Source organism: Lytechinus variegatus, chromosome 13 (assembly GCF_018143015.1).
Source record: "Lytechinus variegatus isolate NC3 chromosome 13, Lvar_3.0, whole genome shotgun sequence".
NCBI lineage: Eukaryota > Metazoa > Echinodermata > Echinoidea > Temnopleuroida > Toxopneustidae > Lytechinus > Lytechinus variegatus.
The window spans coordinates 18,024,627-18,045,380 of NC_054752.1; the positions used below are offsets into that span (position 1 = coordinate 18,024,627).

The 20,754-nt window shown below is 38.7% G+C and overlaps 1 protein-coding gene across 1 annotated transcript in view; it reads right to left on the reverse strand.

Moving 5' to 3' along the window:
* The window catches only part of LOC121426679 (vascular endothelial growth factor receptor 1-like), a 42,574-nt gene extending 28,224 nt beyond the window's left edge, over nt 1-14,350 (reverse strand). Inside the window, exons 1-3 of the mRNA XM_041623053.1 lie at nt 14,335-14,350; nt 13,365-13,754; nt 3,944-4,111 (exon numbers count right to left, since the gene is read on the reverse strand). Coding sequence (XP_041478987.1) covers nt 3,944-4,111; nt 13,365-13,754; nt 14,335-14,350 — 574 coding nt within the window. The remainder of the gene's footprint in view (nt 1-3,943; nt 4,112-13,364; nt 13,755-14,334) is intronic.
* Nucleotides 14,351-20,754: the final 6,404 nt, after the last annotated feature.

Genomic DNA, 20,754 nt, shown 5'->3' on the forward strand with positions numbered 1-20,754 from the left:
TGATCTCTCATTAAACACGTCCTCCCATAAAAAAACAATAGTAAGCCTATTGCAAAAGATTTATTACATGATAACATTTAAGTGAAATATGTACAAAAGTACTGATGGGATTTTTTTAATGGCATTGCACATCTTGGTCACATTGCCAATGGTATGATCTCCACAGCTTAAGTGATCTCATTACTCAAATGCTCATAAATTTCTTACTTGTTATTTTCTTCCTCAAAGTTTCATTAATCTTGGGTTTTCCATGTATCTTTTTTCAATATACAATTCAACTATGTAGTTTCACATGTTTTTATTATCATCAAAAGCTGGAACAATGAATCAATTAAAAAAAAATCATATCCTATATACATATCATGGTGGAAGCGCCGTGGTGTAGCGTTTCTGACTCTCGCCTTGTAATCAGAGGGTCGTGTGTTCAAATCCCACCATGGCCTAGCGCCCTTTGGCAAGGCGTCAATCCACACTTTCCCACTCTCACCCAGGTGCTAATTGGGTACCGGTAGGAAACAACCGTCATTGTGGTTGGTTTAGCAAGTTTGCGCCTAACAGGCTGCTTGGAATGCTATGAATCCAGTGACCGGGTAATAATAATTGTGAAGCGCTTTGAACAGTAGTAGATTGATAAAGCGCTATAATTATTATTATATCAGGAGTATTGTGATTTCATACGTATCTGGAAATGAAGAAGTAAGATGCCAAAGGAATATTCCGGAAATCATACATCTGATGAAAACAGTTATGTGCACCTGAACCTATCCCTTTTTAGTATTCACTCAATTTGTTCAGTAAGTAACCATGGAGAAAAGGGATTACTATAAAGAGGAAATTGAAATATGACACATCGAAGAAGTCCACTAATCCCAAAGGTCCAATTCTGTAACCAATGATGCACAACATTAATATCAGTCCCCTAGTAAGGGGCGGCGCCAGGATATTTTAATGGGGTGGGGGAAAATGGCCTGATGGTGATGTCATATACCTCCCAATTGAATTTATAGGTGTATCATAGAGTTGCATGTACATTAATTGCCAAGACTGACATCTCCTGTTTATAAACTTATCCCTTCTTTCTTCCCTTCCTCCCTCCTTTTTCCCTTTTGTCTCCATATTTCACTAGTTTAAAAATTGCAGGGGTTGATTACCCCACCCCTGGGCTCCTGTCCCTTCTGTGTCGCTACCCCTCCTGTTAATATCCTGGCTCCACAACTTCATCATGGGATAAGCTTGTTTTCATCTATTTGACCTAGTTAGCTCCCACTCATCATATTTCTCAGAAAGACGTGTACAAATGGCAGTTGGGAAGATCAGAACTTTTAACAGAAGGGACAGCCGTCACATCCATTAAATGCTCCAACATATCGCTTTCATTAACAGCATGCTGTGTACTACCGTCAGCTGTTGAGCGGCTGTGTCAAACCCAATAAGGGTTAGCAGGGGGTCAGGTTACAGACAAACGAGTTGCAATAACTAGCTATAAATCCAACCTCTCTTGCGTTTATGATTATTAAGATGGCCATTTGGGAATTGCTGTCATTCTCCAAGGACACTCACTTTCCAAATGAAATGAAGCTACCAATGTCATTCTACCTCCCAAAGTCACATAATAACAGCAAGTATTGAAAAGGTTATTTGGAGTTTGGACATGGACCTACTAGTAGGTCCATGGTTTGGAATACTGTCTAGTGTCCCCGGGGGGGCACTCGACCAAAAAAGTGGTGGGGGTGTGCCGCAGGCGAGACAAAAAACGGGGGCCTTGGAGCGGGCTTATTGTAAAAAGGAGGGTCCTCGGAACGGGCTTCGGAACTACAAATGTTTGTGAAAACGGGGGTCCTTGGAACGGATCGCCAGCGCGTGAGTGCGTATGCATCATAGAGTTAATACGGTCATGTGTGCATGATGCAGCTAGCGCGGCCTCCGCCCACTGATCTCTCCCCTAGGGAGAGATCAGTGCCTCCGCCGGGGGGGGCTCTGCGGCCGCTTTTCACCAAAATTGCGGCTCATTCAATGCGATCGGAGCGGCGTAACGAAAAATATGCGAAGCTTTGGAGCGGATTTCTCTCTTCTTTTTTCTCGATAAAAAGAAAATGCTATGCCTTGGAGCGGCTTTCTTTGTTCTTTTTCTCAACAAGCCAAAAATGCTATGCCTTGGAACGGAAATTTGAGTGTGAAAATGGGGGTCCCTCCGCGGCACATACCCACTATGCATTATATACTGAGTGCCCCCCCCCCCGGGCTAGTGTCCATGCTTTGGACTGATTGTATCTCAAATACTGTTTGCCTAACCTTTCATATAAACTTTGAATAATATTGACAAAATGCAAATATTACCAATTCAACCAAAACTTTCTTTTTCTTATATCAAGAAACAATGGTATCTGTGCCACCAAGAAAAAAAATGATATAGACCAATTAATAAGATTTTTCAAGGCTGATTTTAAAAATGTTGATGCTCGTATTATGTAATCAACATAAGTATTGCATGATGTGAGACAAAGAAAAAAGATTACCTGATAAAGGAGTAGGGATTCCTGATATAGGAGAAGGGGTATGAGGTATAGGAGTGGGCATTCCTGGTATAGGGGTAGGAATACTTAGCATAGGGGTAGGATTACCTGGTATAGGGGTAGGATTAACTAATATAGGAGTAGGATTACCTGGTATAGGGGTAGGATTACCTGATATAGGAGTAGGGATTCCTGGTATAGGGGTAGGATTACTTGGTATAGGGGTAGGATTACCTGGTATAAGGGTAGGATTACTTGATATATGGGAAGGATTACCTGATATAAGGGTAGGATTACCTGTTATAGGAGTAGGGTTTCCTGAAAGGAGTATGGTTCCGGATATAGGGTTAGGGCTAAGTGGCATAGGGGAAGGATTTCCTGATATAGGGGAAGGATTACCTGGTAAAGGGTAGGATTATCTGGTATTGGGAAGCATTACCTAGTATAGGGGTAGGATTACCTGGTATAGGGGAAGCATTATCTGGTATAGGGGAAGGATTACCTGGTATAGGGGTAGGATTATCTGGTATTGGGGAAGCATTACCAAGTATAGGGGTAGGATTACCTGGTATAGGGGTAAGATTACCTGGTATAGGGGAAGGATTACCAGATATATGGGTAGAGTTACCTAGTATAGGGAGTAGGATTACCTGGAATAAGGGTAGGGCTATGTGGTATAGGGCAGGATTATCTGATATATGGGAAGGATTACCTGGTATAGGGGTAGGGTTACCTGGTATAGGGGTAGGGTTACCTGGTCAAGAGATAGGGCTATGTGGTATAAGGCAGGATCACCTGATATATGGAAAGGATTACTTGGTATAGGGGAAAGAGTACCTGGTATAGGGGCAGGATTACCTGGTACAGGAGTTGGGTTACCTAGTATAGGGAGTAGGATTACCTGGTATAAGGGTATGGTTATGTGGTATAGGGCAGGATTATCTGATATATGGGATTACCTGGTATAGGGGTAGGGTTACCTGGTATAGGAGCAGGATTACCTGGTATAGGGGTAGGATTGCCTGTTATAGGAGTAGGGTTACCTGGTATTGAGATAGGGTTATGTGATATAGGGCAGGATATTGGATATATGGGAAGGATAAATTGGTATAGGGGTAAGAGTACCTGGTATATTGGTAGGATTAACTGGTATAGGAGTAGGGTTACTTGGTATAGAGGTAGGATTACCTGTTACAGGAGTAAAATCTCTCAGTATACAGCTGGGGGTTAGGCTATCTTGTCTGGAGATGTTGTTACCCTGCATAAGAGTGTCAGGTAAGCTGGCAAAGGAGCGAGGTAAGCTGGCTTTTACCTGGTATAATATTACACATAAGCTCACCTGGTAAAGGAGACTTGTGATAACAGTGAGATTACTTGGTATCAAGTAAGTTTACTGAGTACAGGAATAAATTTTCCTGGTGTAGGCGTACCTGGTATAGGGGTAAGCTTAGACCTGATGGAGATTTTACTGTGATCAATTCCTGTATGATAGGTCCAGTGAAGTGGATATGACCCTTTACACTGTAACCGTAGTGTTTCTCCTGCCAGGAAACTTGCCTCAGAACGGCCTTTGTGACCCAAGAGAACAGGAAGTCTCCCTACAGGGGAAAGATAAGACAATTCTTCCAATTATTTCCTGAAATCAAAGTGTACATGTCAGTCTATTGCAAAGAAGATACAAAATTAAAAACGTACAGGAATTTACCTTTTCTTATTATCAATGAATAACAGAAATCCATGTGTAATGGGGCTTCCCCAGCCGAATTTGCATGAGTATTTATTAAAATCAAACTGTATTTTGTTCAAAGTCGTCGGACTTGGCTATGGACAATGCTTTCACTGCCATGGTATGATATCAAATTCAATTCAAGGTAAGCTTGTCATGTAATCAACATTAGAAACTTTATTCATTCTTACATGGACAGGTCTGGTCTATTAAGCAAATTAATATTTGGTGCATACCTTCAATGCTTTGATGAACCTGACTTATTCACTTAGGTTTTGGATTGAGGACATGATACATGATATCAAAAGTATTTTCATTCAATATGCCTAATCTGGAATGTGTTTTGACAAACAAAATTCAAGAGTATATTTGCGCCATTGAATTTTGTCCAAGTCATCCACAAGATTCAACAATCAATCCTAGTTTCTCTAAAACTGAAATCGATTAAAGTCTAATGATTAAAATAACGAATCATTGACAGAATATCACAAGATGAATAGATAATTGGTATGTTGGAAATGTACATAACCCCCCCCAAAAAAAAAAAAGTATTTACATTTATATTGAATTTCACCTGTCAAAATCAGCATCACATAATTGTATGAGAAAATAAAATCTGATATGTAAATAAAACATACTGTTGACAACACACCCTATACATATACACAATGTATATCAAATTAAACATATTTGCTGTGAAGTGTTTGTTGTTGCTACCAACTTCGTTGACTAAATATTATTAAGGCAAAGACAACAGAAATACAAAAACAAAGGAAAAATTTCATTGAAAGTACATACATGTACACATAAAATTAAAAAACAATGATAAACAATGCAAGTAGAATAACACCTTTCATCTAAAATCATAATTCTAATTGTCTTTAATAAGGCTTTTATTCAAATACAACGAATGTCTAATCATAAAAAGGTAGCAGTGCATACTGTGTACATGTAGATCCCATGTGCATGTATATCTGTCAAAGTCCCATAGTAATTTGTGATCATGAATAATATTAGTATACCATTTCATATGTAATAATATGGATCATTTCTTTTGAAATTATATGAGGCCACTCAAATCCAATCTCAATAATAAAGTGTTTTAGATAAAAGTTATTATTGAGTGAAAAAAAATTAAATATCAAGTAATGATCAACCCTTCTTGAAAATATTTTCATTGTCATACTTCTCTTGATTCTTCTCTGTTAATTCAAATCAATTTGTTATTGGAGAAGAATTTCTTTACAGCTTGTATGGCCATTCTTCGGATTAAAGTCTGTACACCCAGCTTGTCTTAACAATTGCAACGATACAAAATTTTAAAAAATGCAAATTATAATTGTTTGCCTGTGTGCAAGCAACAAAGGAAATATATAAAAAATAACATTGATAAAAATAAAAAAAAATATTCAGAAAGTTTCAAATGCAACAAAAACACAAAATAGATATAGTAAAGATGATTTGTGACTTAAAAAAATCACCAGTTTCGTGAATGAGTAAACGAAAATAACGAGTCGTGAAGAGAGAGAGATGGAGGGAGATATGGAGAGAGAGAGGGGGGAATTAAGGAGACGGAGATAGAGAGAGAAAAAAAAGAATAAAATAGACAAAGAGGAAAGGAGAGAGAAAGGGTGAGAAAGATGGATTATAGAGGGAGAGGATCGAAGAAAGAGAATCTTTGCCAAATCATAATTTAGATTGAAATTTAAAAAATAATAATCAAATGGCATAGCATAAAATGAAATATTGCTGGATAATTTGAAATATACATAAAATACCCCTTGGTCAGTTAGAAATGTGTCTAGATTGAAAGTATACGTCCTAAACTGCTTTAAGAATTTAAATTCAAGAGTCCTAAGAGTCACCCTAGATAAGAAAATTAGAAATTAAGTTTTCCAAAACCTTACAACATAAACAATCTATATCATATAAATGTATGTGCCAATGAATTGAATCTATAAAGCATAATGCTTCCGTGCCCAAAACTTATTTCTTTGGGGTTATTTTGGGAGATGAGATGGCATCATGTCATTTGATATAATTCTTAGTATTACGATTGTTATTACTTATTCTTCAAATGTTTTGGATGAATGAATGCCCGACTAATCGCTGCATTGAATTTAATTGACTTTTGGACATGGCTTGGCTCATCTAACATTTCCTGTCAAAATGGATAAAACCCATCGAGAAGCATCACAATTGTACATCAAATAAGGGGATATCATCTCATCTCTGGAAAAATAAAAATAAGAAATTATGATCACAAGTATTACAACTCTTCGAGTAACATGTATTCTTTAATGATCGCATTTAATGAGTCGTAATCATTTGTGCATGACTGCTTTGCAACTAGGTGAAATCAAAGGCTAATCCTTTCTCCCATGATATAAAATTAATTAGATTCTATGACAGCCAGGCTAGTTTTGGGACTTGGGTGTGTGTTTTTCAGCTTAGTTTACAGTGTTATTACGTGTAATGTACAGATAATGCATGGGGACACTGAAAATAGCCAATCAAAAAAAAATTCTTCAGAACTATGTAGTGAAAGTCAGTAAAAAATGATAAGAAACTTATCTAGAAAGCATGGGGTTATTTTTTTCCTGCAAATCATATATAACAGACACTTATAAGGAAAATGAAAACACAGACAACGATGATCTTACCTTTCCCTGTTCCATAAAGTGTGTCTGATATGAATTAATAAGAAGCATTTAAATACATGTTGCATGACTCTACTCTCTCTATATAAAAAATAGCCATATGATATATGAATTACTAAGAACATTTAAATACATGTTGCATGACTTCCCTTTCTACATTTTATACATCATAGCCATATAGTCATGGAGTTACATGCACAGAATCAAGGAGCATAGGCTGGTTTGAGCATGGGGAGGTGCACATTATGGGGAGGTGAAACTAAAGTGGTATGGAGATGCACATCTTGGGGAGGTGGAACTTAAGTTTGGAAAATCAGACGTTGACAGCACAAGAAGGGGTACAAATTTCATTTTGCTTGCCAGTGTCGGAACTCCTCTGCCCCAGCAGGAGGGTGCACGTGCACCCAGTGCACCCCCCAGCCTACGCCCTTGAGAATTATCATGTGTACAGGGGCAGTACCAGAGAAGGGGGCAGGAGGTGACCTCGCATTTCCCTATGATTTTTCAACTATTGAAATAGAAGAAACATGAAAAGGTAGAAAAACAATGAAACAAGAAGAAGGGTATATGAGAGAGAGGGGTGTGGGAGTGTACATGTAATTCTAGAAAACTCTAATATAATTCAATGGAGAAATAAATAAGACATAAATTTCCTGTCATCTTGCCCCCCCCCCTCCCCCCTTATACAAAGTAAAAGGCCCTGGCACCATCCCAGCGTTAAATAATATATTTGATGCAAGAATTAAATAAAGATTTTACATTTATCAATTTCTGTGGATGAAAAAGAGACAGATACACATACAGAATACTACCTAAATATGAAATGCACTGACTAAAGGACAAGTGAATATAATGGATATGAACACAAAAGAGATTATTTGAATAATAACGGTACTACAGATGAAAAGCAGATATGCATGATACTTCAGCTCATATAATATGCACAGCAAAAATAACTCCCCTATTTCTATAAATTACACCTTTTAAATGTCAAGACCATCTTATTGGTCATGTTTGTACCCCAGTCCCTATTCATTTAATGTTCAGTAAATTCATTTGACATTACAAGTACAAACCTGCACAGCTTACAAGTGATACCCTGTAAGGCAGTCAAAGATGTGAATCAATTATGGATGAGCAAAGTTTGCATGTCTCATATAATATTGAAACTCTATACTCTATTGGTATAATGAACTAAAGAGCCTTACGAAATTTGTAGGCCTTTACTGTAGGCCTACGTAGATGTAAAAAGAAAAAAAAATCATGCAATGGGGATGTGGATGTCATTCTGGGACCTATGACTGCATTTGTAAATACGAGTGGTCGCTCTGCAGGCAGACCCTCTCCTTAGCTGTGTAACTTTTTGTCACAAATTCATTTTAATTTGAGTAAAGGTTCTATATGGTAGTTACTATTGTGCTTACTAAGGGTTCTGGATCAACTAGGATCAGTTTGGACTGTTTTTGATGTTGAATTGAGGAATCGTGAACTGACATAGGTTTTGCACTTGGATGCAAGGAACTTGTACATCTTGGACATATATCCACCATAGTGCATGTATGTGACATTCTTGTGCGCTCGACCAAATCCTTATTGTCTTGGCAAGTGACTCCACACCTCGACAATGGAATCAGCCGGGCTGATCACTTTTGTTCTTATTGTGTCTACCCTTGGAGGCAATGGACTGAAGGCATACACTGGTCCCTGTATGCTTTTGCCTGGACATGGCTTGATCTATAATATACAGTATAGACCCAAGCTATCCAAGTTCCATGGCATCCGTCTTGCATATTATGCGAATACTACAGCGACACTTCAGCTGGAGATATTATTAGCAGGAGATGTTAACCCCAATCCAGGGCCTAATTCTCAAGAATCATCTAACTCTTTAAAGATTCAAGGTCATGAACGGGATAAGACCTCAAACAATAGGATAAGCTATAGCAGGCAAGAGCTCCTTCGAGTGAACACTGAGGCTCCATATAAGAAACTTCCTTTAGACGTTTGGGAGAATGTCTGTTTTCTAGGTATAAGGAATAAGCGACCAACTCGTAGAGGAAAAAGAGGAGGTAGGAAAAAGCTTATACCTACAAGCATTCCAACACGCATCACCAATAGACCAGACCATAATGACAGAATGAAGCGTGGAATCAATTATAGTAATCTTACTGTTGTTCCAAGATCAAACACTGACATTAACTCCGGAGCTAAGGTCTGTCTGTGGAATGCTCGTTCACTGAGATCAAAATCTCAAGATACTTGCGACTATATTTTAGAGAATCATATTGACATTTTTATCATTACAGAGTCGTGGTTAAAAAACGATGATCAAGTCATAATTGGGGAGTGTACTCCACCTGGGTACATATTCATAAATGCACCACGGAAGGTTGGTAATGGAGGGGGCATCGCAGTGATAGCCAGGTCGGAACTGAAACTCTCCACAAAACCAGCTTTTGAGTTTGATACCTTTGAACATGTCCACATCGTCAGTGGGTCATCAACCTTACATCTCATCGTGATATATCGTCCTCCACCCTCAGCTTCAAACGGTCTTACTCTTCCTAACTTTATGAATGAATTTGACAGTTTCCTAACTGATATATCTGTCCTTCCAGGGAAAGTGCTCATGTTGGGAGACTTCAATTTCCATGTAGATTTACCAACAAAAGCTGATGTTAGTGCTTTTCTTCGAGCTACTTCTGCTGCCGGATTTCAACAACATGTAACAGGTCCAACTCATTCACATGGACACACACTCGATTTAGTGTTTACATCTGAGTTGGAATCAGTTGTGCGAAGTTGTATAGTCGCCGATGAACAAATGTCAGACCATTTTATAATAACTTTGCTTATTGACGTACCGATGCCCAAATCAGAGAAGATATTCCAAACAATGCGGAACTATAGGATAATTGACAGGGAATCATTTGTAAAAGCCTTGCGTGAATCTATATATAACTTTACACACCATGGGAATGCTGAATCCAGTTTCAGATGGTATAAGGACACTCTTCAGTCACTTCTTGATTCATTTGCTCCGCCTACTGTGAAAGAACGGCAGGTACGACGAAGAATGCCATGGTATGATGAGGACATTCATCGAGCACGCCGACGAAAACGACAAGCTGAGAGAAGGTGGAAGAAATCCGGTTCTGATGCTGATCGTGAAGTTTTTCTGGCAATGAAACGTGAGTCATCCAATGTCATTTGTCAAAAGAAAATTGCCTATTATCGGAGTGCTTTATCTTCTTGTAATGTTAAGGAGCTGTATAAAACTTTAGACTATCTAATGAACAGGAAGTTGCCAGCTCTTCCTTTTTACGACTCTCTTGAAGCACTGTCCAATAAATTCTCTTCGTTCTTTGAAGAAAAGATAAGAAAGATTCAAAGGAGCCTAGATGATGTGCAGCCTCATTCCTATTCGGATCCAGCTACTGACATTTGTCAAAGTGATTTTGAGCCACTGTCACGCTTTGATCTCGCTACAGAAGATGAAGTGAAGAAGATCATTTTAGGATCACCAGCAAGTCATGCAGTCTGGATCCGTTACCCACATGGTTCCTCAAAGAGAACTTACCACACCTTCTTCCTATTTTGACGAATATCATAAATTCGTCCCTTCAGTCTGGCGACTTTCCAAGTTCATTGAGGTCAGCAGTTATTCGGCCACTACTCAAGAAACCAAGCCATGACAAGAATTGCCTGTCCAACTACCGGCCAGTATCCAACCTCAGTTTTATTGGGAAGGTATTGGAGAAGATTGCTTGTCGTAGGCTCACGGATCATATGTCGGAAAATAGTTTGTGGGATCCTCATCAGTCTGCCTATAGATCTCACCATAGTACAGAGAGCGCTCTTATCAAGGTGAAGAATGACATTATGTCTGCTATGGACAAGGGTCAAGTAACTTTGCTTCTGTCGTTAGACTTATCAGCAGCGTTTGACACGATAGATCGTCAGATTTTGATAACCCGGCTTTCGAAACGGATAAGAGTCCAGGGCACAGCTTTAAACTGGTTCCAGACCTATTTGGATGATTGGTCTACATGTGTGGAAATAAATGGAAAGCATTCACTAGTTTCTGTTAATTCAATCGGCCTTCCCCAAGGTTCTGTGTTTGGACCGATAGGTTACACTGTATACACCCTACCTATCGCAGACATTGCCAAAACTCATAATGTGTCTTATCATCTATGTGCTGATGATACGCAACTTTATGTATCTTTTGACCCCAGGGCAGCACATGGCTTGGAGATTGCATTGAGAACCCTTTCGGTATGTGTTGCAGACATCAGCACATGGATGAATCGTAACAGACTAAAGCTGAATGAAGCAAAAACTGAATTTCTGGTAGTAGGTTCACCATATAACCTTCGTGGGTTAGATAATATTTCTATTGATATTGGTACATCCCAAGTCTTACCATCACTTCAATTAAGAGTCTTGGTGTATATTTGGATAGTAACATGTCTATGACACAGCAAATTGATTTTTTATGTAAATCTGTTAGGTTTCAATTAAGAAATATATGTCGCATACGAAAGTACATAACAGTAGATGCATGTCATCATGCGGTACGTAGTCATGTACTATCTCGGATCGATTATTGTAATGCACTCCTTGCAGAAGTTCCCCAAATTCATGTAAGGCGACTACAGAGTCTGCAAAACTGGGCAGCACGTATTATTCACAAAGTTGACCGTAGACATGATGCTATTCCATTAATAAGGGCATTACACTGGCTACCAGTTAAACAAAGAATATTATTTAAGATTCTTTTGTATGTATATAAATCATTTCATGATCATGTACCAATGTATATCAAGGGGGCACTTCAGGTTCATTATCCTAAACGAGAAGGTTTGCGGTCTAGTGGAGATCATCTTCGACTAACCTATCAGACAACCCGGAGTAAGGCTGGTGAACGTAGTTTTACTGTTGCTGCGGCAAAAGAATGGAATAAGCTTCCCATGACATTAAGATCTGAAACTTCTCTTCATAGATTTAAGAAACAGTTGAAAACGTACTTGTATCCAGGATAGATGTAGCTTTTTAAGTATTTGTAAATTGATCTACAGTGTAAACGCTATGATATAGTGTACTATGTATAGCGTTCCTAAATGCCTTATTATTATTATTATTATTATTTGTGGTATCTTTGGTAACAATGCAGTCATCAAAAGTTACCATAGTAGTTTATACCACATGCCCCTGGTAGTTCTCATGAAATAGGACCTTTAGCTTAGCATTCCCTACCCTTGCTGCAAAGAACAGTGACACACAAGGTGTTCACAATGTGGAACACAGACACAAAAAGTGTGTTCACAGTGTGGAACACAGTTGTCCAGTTTGAAACAGTCTCCCACAGTGTGTTTACAATGTGGAACAGTCGCCCAGTGTAATCCCACTGTGACACCCACTAACCCACAATGTGAGTCCCAGTCATCCAATGTAATTCCACTGTGAAACCCACTGACCCAAAGTGTGTCCACAGTGTGGAACAGTCATTCAGTTTGAAACAATCTCCCACAGTGTGTCCACAATGTGGAACAGTCACCCAGTGTGTTCACAGTGTGAAACACAGTCTCCCGTAGTGTGACTCCAGTGTATCAACAGTGTGGAACAGGCTACCACAGCATGCTTACAATATGGAACACAGTCGCCCAGTGTAATCCCAGTGTGACACCCACTGACCCACAGTGTATTCACAGTGTAGAACACAGTCACCCAGTGTGTTCAGTGTGGAACACAGTATCCCAGTCACCCACAGTGGGTCAACATTGTGGAACAGGCTCCCACAGTGTGTTTACAATATGGAACACAGTCACTAAGTGTTAATCCAACTGTGACACCCACTAGCCCAAAGTGTATTCACAGTGTGGAACAAATTGCCCAGTTTGGAACAGTCCCCCACAGGGTGTTCACAATGTGGAACCCAGTCACCCAGTGTACAACACAGTCTTCCGTAGTGTGATTCCAGTGTATCAACAGTGTGGAACAGGCTACCACAGCGTGCTTACAATATGGAACACAGTCACTCAATGTAATCCCACTGTGACACCCACTGACCCACAGTGTATTCACAGTGTAAAACACAGTCATAAAGTTTGGAACAGTCTCCCACAGTGTGTCCACAATGTGGAACACAGTCACCCATGGTGTGATCCCATTGTGAATCCCAGTCACCCACAGTGTGTCAACAGTGTGGAACAGGCTCCTACAGTGTGTTTACACTTTACAATGTGAAACCAAGTCACCCAGTGTAATCCTGTTGTGAATCCCAGTCACCCACAGTGTTCACAGAGTGTTCACCATGTGGAACACAGCATGAATTAGCTTCACACTATTAAAATTTGAACATTATTACAGTGTGAATCACATCTTCAAATAATCCACTACACTGTAAACACACTGTGTGACACAGTGTACTATCCAAAACCACATGAATTCCGAAGTATTTACCTTGAACATGAAGAGTAGCTGCTGCCGACCCCATCAGACCTCGTTGCTCAATCATGCAGGTGTACGATCCACTGTCCTCATCAACAACACTCGATATCCTCAGCGATGCTGGGGCCACCAAGCTCACCCTACCACCACTCTGGGAAACTATGGCAAGGTCACCGGTATAAGTCCTAAGGACGACGCCATCTTTTAACCATGTGACCGTTTGTTCCTGGTTAGACTGTTCTGGTTCTAGCTCCTGGTCTAGGTCCTGGTTTAGAGCCTGGTCTAGGCTTGAGGCAATGGAGGGCATGGTATAATTACAATGGAGAGTTGCACTGGATCCCTCAGTTACCTGGACAGTTTCTGGGTAGACCGTCACCATTATGCTCTGGCATGTCACTGGCACTGGACATATGGAATAAAAGATAAGTGATAGAATTAAGAGCCGGAACTAAAAGTAAACAAAGCAAACACAGCAAAATCGAGTATTAGGGCCTCTATAATAGTTCTAAAAAGCACACACTGAAAATTTCTTCAGTTTAAGATGAAATATAAATGATTCACCTAATAGTACGCCGAACATGGGTTGTAAGTACAATGTAGGACAGTTTCAGAACACATTTTACACTGACTAGCGTACAGGTGAGGGCGACTTTGTGGCCACGGACCTCCAAAATTTCCACGACCAAGAAGAAATGAGAATAAGTAAAGAAAATGAAACGAAAAGGGAGAAATATAATACATTCTTTTCTGGATATAAAGCAATTAAGTCAAATCTATATATTACAAAATCTGATTGTTGTATTTAAACGGCCAAAACAATTGTTCGCTCAATTCTCTGGCTCGCTGCAGCATTGTAAGATTTTTTCCGAATATGCTACACGTTTGTCTGCCCTCCCCCTCCCCCCCCCAAAAAAAAATGGGGAGTTATCTCGCCGATGGAACTCATTATCATACAAACTAAGTAAAACGCGACCTCCTGTACCTTCTTCGTGTATCATCTTTCAATCATTTTTCTGAAGATTCAATTCAACTGAACACTAAATCACGGCGATGAGCGAAAAGGCACACCTACAGTAATAAGATAGACGAAGTAGGTTATGGACGTAACACAGATTAAACCTTTGGGTTTCGCAGAAGGCGAATTAAATAAGCGCCAAGAGACAACCAGTCATCACAGTGATCGAGGAATCGAGTTACCATGGTGATCAATGACCAGCCGAGAAACGTGACAAATGTTACATTCCAACGTTTCTATTATTAAAGGGTAAATGACCAAGTTGACAACAGCAGAGCTGAAATGAACTGCGAAGCACGTATTCATAGAGTTGCCGTAACCCCATGTTTAGTTTTAAATTTTGACACATGATATATATGTTAAGCTCAGTTATAGGCCTAAATGTAGATTCTTGAGAAAAATAAAAAAAATTGTATTTAAACAAACATCAATCATACAATAAATTCATTATAATGTGAAAAACGAGACCAATAATCAAAATTCAAAATTTTAACAACATTTTCAAAGATATGGCACCTTTCATCGAAAAACTGGAAATAACTACTCACTGTTACAAAGTTTCGAAAATATTTGTATTTTTTCAATTAAAAATTTTCATATTCAAATCGACTATATGAATGACAGTGATTTACATCGGGATTTTTTAAGATACATTTGTACAATTGCATTTGGATCAGTAAAGTTTAAATATTGCCATACAGTGTAGTAATATGGCCTACACGTTCGGGAACTTTTTTTAATTCTAAACAGTACCTTGTGTTTACTGAGAGAATATCAGACTATAAATTTTATTATACGACCCTTCTATAGAAATAATGACCAATCATGAATGAATAATCGTCTGGGGCATGTCGAAGTTTCAATCTTGGTCGGCAAATATCACGTAATATATCAAAGAAAATATGTCATGTCTATATACGGTTCTGTTCGGCAAAATGGACCTTGTATATAATTTTATTCTATTAGAATAAGAACAAACCGTACAAACTGTGAAGAGGTTATGATTCCGAAGTAAACATTGCACGACAAGTCCACCCAACAAAAAGTTGTTTTAAATTGAAAAAGAGAAAAATCCAACAAGCATAGAACTCAAAATTTCATCAAAATCGGACGTAAAATAAGAAAGTTATGATATTTTTAAGTTTCGTTTAATTAAAACAACAGTTATTTGCACATTGTGGTCGGTATGCAAATGAGAGGACTAATGACATCACCCACTCACTATTTCTTTTGTATTTTTATTATATGAAATATTCTAACTTTTGCTCCTCATTGTCCTGTGAAACAGAGTTTTCTCCTCACTGAACATGTGGAATTACCATTGTGTTACAAGTTTACGGTTCAGTCAAGTTGGTCCTTATTTTCAAATCTGTAAAAATTGATATATTCCAATTTAAAAAAAATTGTGCGTGAGGGACATCATCGACTGAGTTGTGCATATAACTGTGTTGTGGAAAAACGATCGAAACTTTATAAAATGTCATAACTTCATTATTTTACATCCAATTTTGATGAAATTTTCAACATAATGCTTATTTGACTTCTCTCTGTTTATTCAAATCATAAATCTTTCTTAAGTGGACTTGACTCTTAAACAGATTTTTAACTCCCCAAACCACAGTCGTTCTCATTATGCGAATATATTTGAATTTGAGCTCTGAATATTACATGCAATTATTCAGTTCTGCAAAATAGAAATGTGCAAGAGAATGAATCGGAGAAGACACGTAAGTAGAAGGGTCCTACCAGTGCAAACATTTCACGAATACATGTAACTATCATGACTATGAAGAGCTTAAAAAATTCAGATTTTGAACTCCTTAATCGCTATTGAAACTTACTAACCACATTCTAATTATGCCGAGAAATCAACTTTTTTTAAATGTAATCCTTTTGAAGGAAGAAGTATCGTTTGTCATACTTGTTCTTCAAAGCAATGCAATGAATAGGTCAATGTATACAGCATCTAAAACACAGAGCAAGAACAAAAAAAACAAGATGATTTTTAAATTTCAAGTGCATGCGTAAAACCTACTGAGAAAGCCTATTCATAACCACGCTAAAGACAGAGTCTCATTAACTTTAATAGCCTACCAGCACGACTGACATTGCAAATATATGGCTTAGCAATATCTATATTTTTTAATAACAATGTCAAGATGACTAGTAAAATGATTGATTGGATTTTAGTATGTAGGCCTACTTGATTTTTTTAACACTTTTATGGATCTAGATAGATTTCAAGTAAGCCATCCAGAATTGAATTATGGTTTGCTAACACAATACATTTCTGTAACAGTTCGAGTTGACATAGATCACTGTAGATCTACATGTAATTCATTTGTTCGAGCTAAATTCTATTTGCATGAGGTCGACTTGTCCTTTAGTGCGACATGATGACGTCATCCCGCTCTTTTCCTGCTCCTTTGCCCTCGGTAACATCACTTCATTTCCGATTATATTTGCCACAAAATGCGGATTCAGTCCAATTTGATTATTACATGAATGACGTTCCGTTCTACATGACCAAAATCATATGCGTGTAAAGGGCGGCGATAAAGGGGGTGGGCAGAGCGGGCGAGCGCCCCCCCCCCCACAAAAAAAATAAAATAAAAAAATAAAAAAATAAATAATAATAATAATCATAAATGAATAAATAAATACATACATGCATAAATAAATAAATAAATGAAAATAAAAAAACGACTCCTACTCTAATTGTTTTACATTTTATAAACTCAATTACGAGAATCTTATAATAATGACAATCAAACGACAAAAACTATCTGTACGATTCCTAGATCTTATTGAACACGTTGTCTTGATTTCTGCAAATGCATTTTGCATGACGTCGCGGATGGGTAATGGTGGAAACTTTCAAAGGATAACTCGTGAACTTGAATGTGGAGCTTATCATTTGCCATGCGTGACATGTAATGTAGGCCTGACGCACATGTACCTATAGAAACACGCTTTACTATGTTTACCATGTCTATTATTTTGGAAACTATATCGAGTTAGTGAGAACGTTGTTATGGAAATGGCGGCTGATTCTCTGACCTCCGATCCGGGTCATGACCTCTAAAAAAATAAAACGCAGGATTTACGACTAAACAGTGTCAAAGTACCATTTGTTTCAATTTATCTGACGCAAGCAGACAAAAACAAACACATATCCATCGTATTCCAAGGGCGCCGGAAGCGGGGGGGGGGCAGGGGGGGGCACTTGCCCCCCCAAATAAAATTTTGGGGGGGCAAAACGAGATTTTGCCCCCCAACGTGCCCCCCTGAAAGATGAAAAATGATAAATTATTTAAGGACAAAAGTAAATGAAGGCACTTTTCTGCCTGAAAATTGTCATTTCCTTGTCAATAAATGAAAAAATTTTTGCCCCTGACGGGGCAAATACATTATCATAGTTAGCCTCGCGTCTTTTAATGAACAGTTCCTCTGTGAAACATAGCTTTGATAAGCCCCTTTTCCATCTTATTACAGTGTAATAACGTTTAACCTTTTAATGAATACATTTCAGACTAAAAGCGAATGGCAAATTGATAGTGGTCCACCAATGATAGGTTTATAATTCTATGATGCTGGTTGTGTCGTCTAACAAACGCGCGGTCGATCGCCCAGAAACGCTCAGACCGGACCCGATATCACTAAAGCGCGTGAACACTAGTTACTCGAGCAAGATATCTCGAGAAACTTGTTTCAATTATTTCATTTTCAACTAAATATAAATTGAGTTAATACAGTGATAACAAGAGAGCGGTGTTGGCTCAGTCGGTAACGCGTCTGCCCGTCGAAGTCGAACCAAAGATCGTAGGTTCGAGTCCACCCTGGGCGAATGACTGAAGTCAGTGCTTTGTGTGTAAACGTCTCTCCCATGTTTCATAGATGCAGGCTATACAATGGAAAACACTTCGTCCCCCGGATAGGCTGTTAAATGGAGGCCCCGTGTAGAGGAGAGTCACTACCTTTGCACGTTAAGAACCCGCTGTACTATATTCGTAAAGAGTAGGGGGAAACCCCGGTGTCGAGGTCCACCTGCATCCCCCAATCAGTTATATCGGGACGAGAGACCTGTGGATCTATAGTGATTCAGTTCGCTTTTCGCCTCCAAGGCACACGTGAGGCCAACAAATAATAATAATTCAGTGCCCTAAAGAAAATACCAAGGTCATTTCAACACGGGTCGTGTGGTCCAGTGGTTAGAGCATTGGACTCATAATCGCAAGGTTGTGAGTTCGAATCCCAACTCTGCCATTGTCTCCACTTTGATAAAAAGGCCCGAGAGTAATTTCTGTCGTCTATAACGTCAGCCACTATGACTGATTAACCTAGACGTAAAATGTTTCATTGGTAATTGGTCATATACCAGCTTGGCGTTTACCAGCAAAATGCTGTCCTGCCGAGTTCCTACGGGAGTTACCACAAACAGAAACTCAGTATAGACTTGTTATCAGAAAATTACACTCAGAATAATCATGTGTAGAGGATTATAATTTATAATTTGTAAAAATGGTGAATCCCACTCGAAAGAAACTTAGAGATAATGTTTAGACATGAAAAAAATAAAATCATCTGTGAAAGTGTCTTCTTGACCGGACTCATATTATCCGAGATATGAATAAAACTGTAAAGAATGTAAAAGAAAAAAAATAAGCGTTACAGTATTGCTCTACTATAAAAAAAAATATTCAATTTTCACAGCCCCGTATTTTCCTCTATTTCTTTTCATTGGCATGATTGGAAGGCGTTTTGTCTGATACTATTTCAGCTCATATAGATAGCACTTATGAATTTTAGGTTCCAAAACTTCTTCCCATTACCTGTTAGTAATCAGATCGAGATGGCAGCTATGTTCTCTGGTTCATCCCAGCTTTCGTTATTCATGGACGTTTGCAAAAAAAAAAAAAAAAAAAACAACCCGGGATTGGGTGGGGCTGCAAGACCTAAATTTTCGAAGAAACGTAAGAGCGAGGGGATTTGTGATGGGGGAGCTTTTGCATTTTCTAGAATAAAATTGAAGGATTTCGTGCACACTTTTGGTGAATTTTGTGAATTTTGCCCTCTCGATCGGCGGCCCCCGGCTGCGTACGGTCATGTTTGTCATCTTAAAGTCTTTAAAAGGCCTATATTATTTGGTTTGAAACAATTTCTTTGCAATAAGGCTCGTAAGTTTGCTGGAACTGCGACCCTGGTCATGAAGAAACACCAGGCTTGGTCAGAAGGGAGGAAACAGAAGGAGCAAAAAGAACTCCAAGATTGTTTAATTCTCAAGAAATTTATTTTCAAATGCATTTAGAAACGCAACTTTTATACTCCATTTTTGCACAAAATCCTTACCGTGGGGGGGTCCCATAGCCTCTCCCGCTCGATCGCTTCGGTATCTCAAGCTGTCAAAAATATTGTGTGCCCCTTCGGGATTTTGCCCCCCCAAAACTGAAAGTGTTCCGGCGTGCCTGTCGTATTCATATTACAGCGCACAAGCTGCAGAAATACCACCATATTCTGCGTCAAAGGGCATGAAGGGAGGAGAGATCTTGAAACTAGGTTCTTCTTAAAGGACAAGTCCACCCCAACAAAAAAAGTTGATTTGAATAGAGAAAAATCCAACAAGCATAACAATCAAAATTTCATCCATATTGGATGTAAAATAAGAAAGTTACGACATTTAAAGTTTCGCTTAATGAGGGAAATGAGGGAACTGAAGACATCATTCACTCACTATTTCTTTTGTATTTCAGTATATGAAATATTCAAATTTTCTCCAAATTATCCTGTGAGACAAAGTTTTATTTCTCCTGAACATGTGGAATTACCATTGTTTAACATTTCATGGTTCAGTCAAGTTGGTCCTTAATTGTCGAAGCTGTAAAATTGAAATATTGTATTATAATTCAAACAATAAAAAACAAAAGAAATAGTGAGTGAGGGACATCATCGATTCTCCATTTGCATGTGACTAAATTGTGCACATAACTATTTTGTGAAAATAAGTGGAAATTTAAAATGTCATAACTTTCTTCATTTACATCCGATTTTGACGAACTTTTCAGCATAATACTTGTTTTAATTTCTCTATTGATTCAAAAGAACATTTTTCTGAGGTGGACTTTACGTTTAAGTGATAATCTTATGATAATATCCAGTGTCGGAACCCCCCCCCCCCTCCCGTCTTGAAGACCGGTAAATGTATTTACATGTACTTTACAAGAGAAAGCACCTCCCCCTTGCACCTTTTCAAAGGTGATGCCCTGTTTTTCTTGCTTGTGGAATATTCGGGGGGGGGGGGGGATTAAAGACATTTTCTGCCCCCTTATTGGCGACCTCATTAGGATCCGCCGATGAAAATAATCCGACAGGTCGACGCCTAAATGGTCA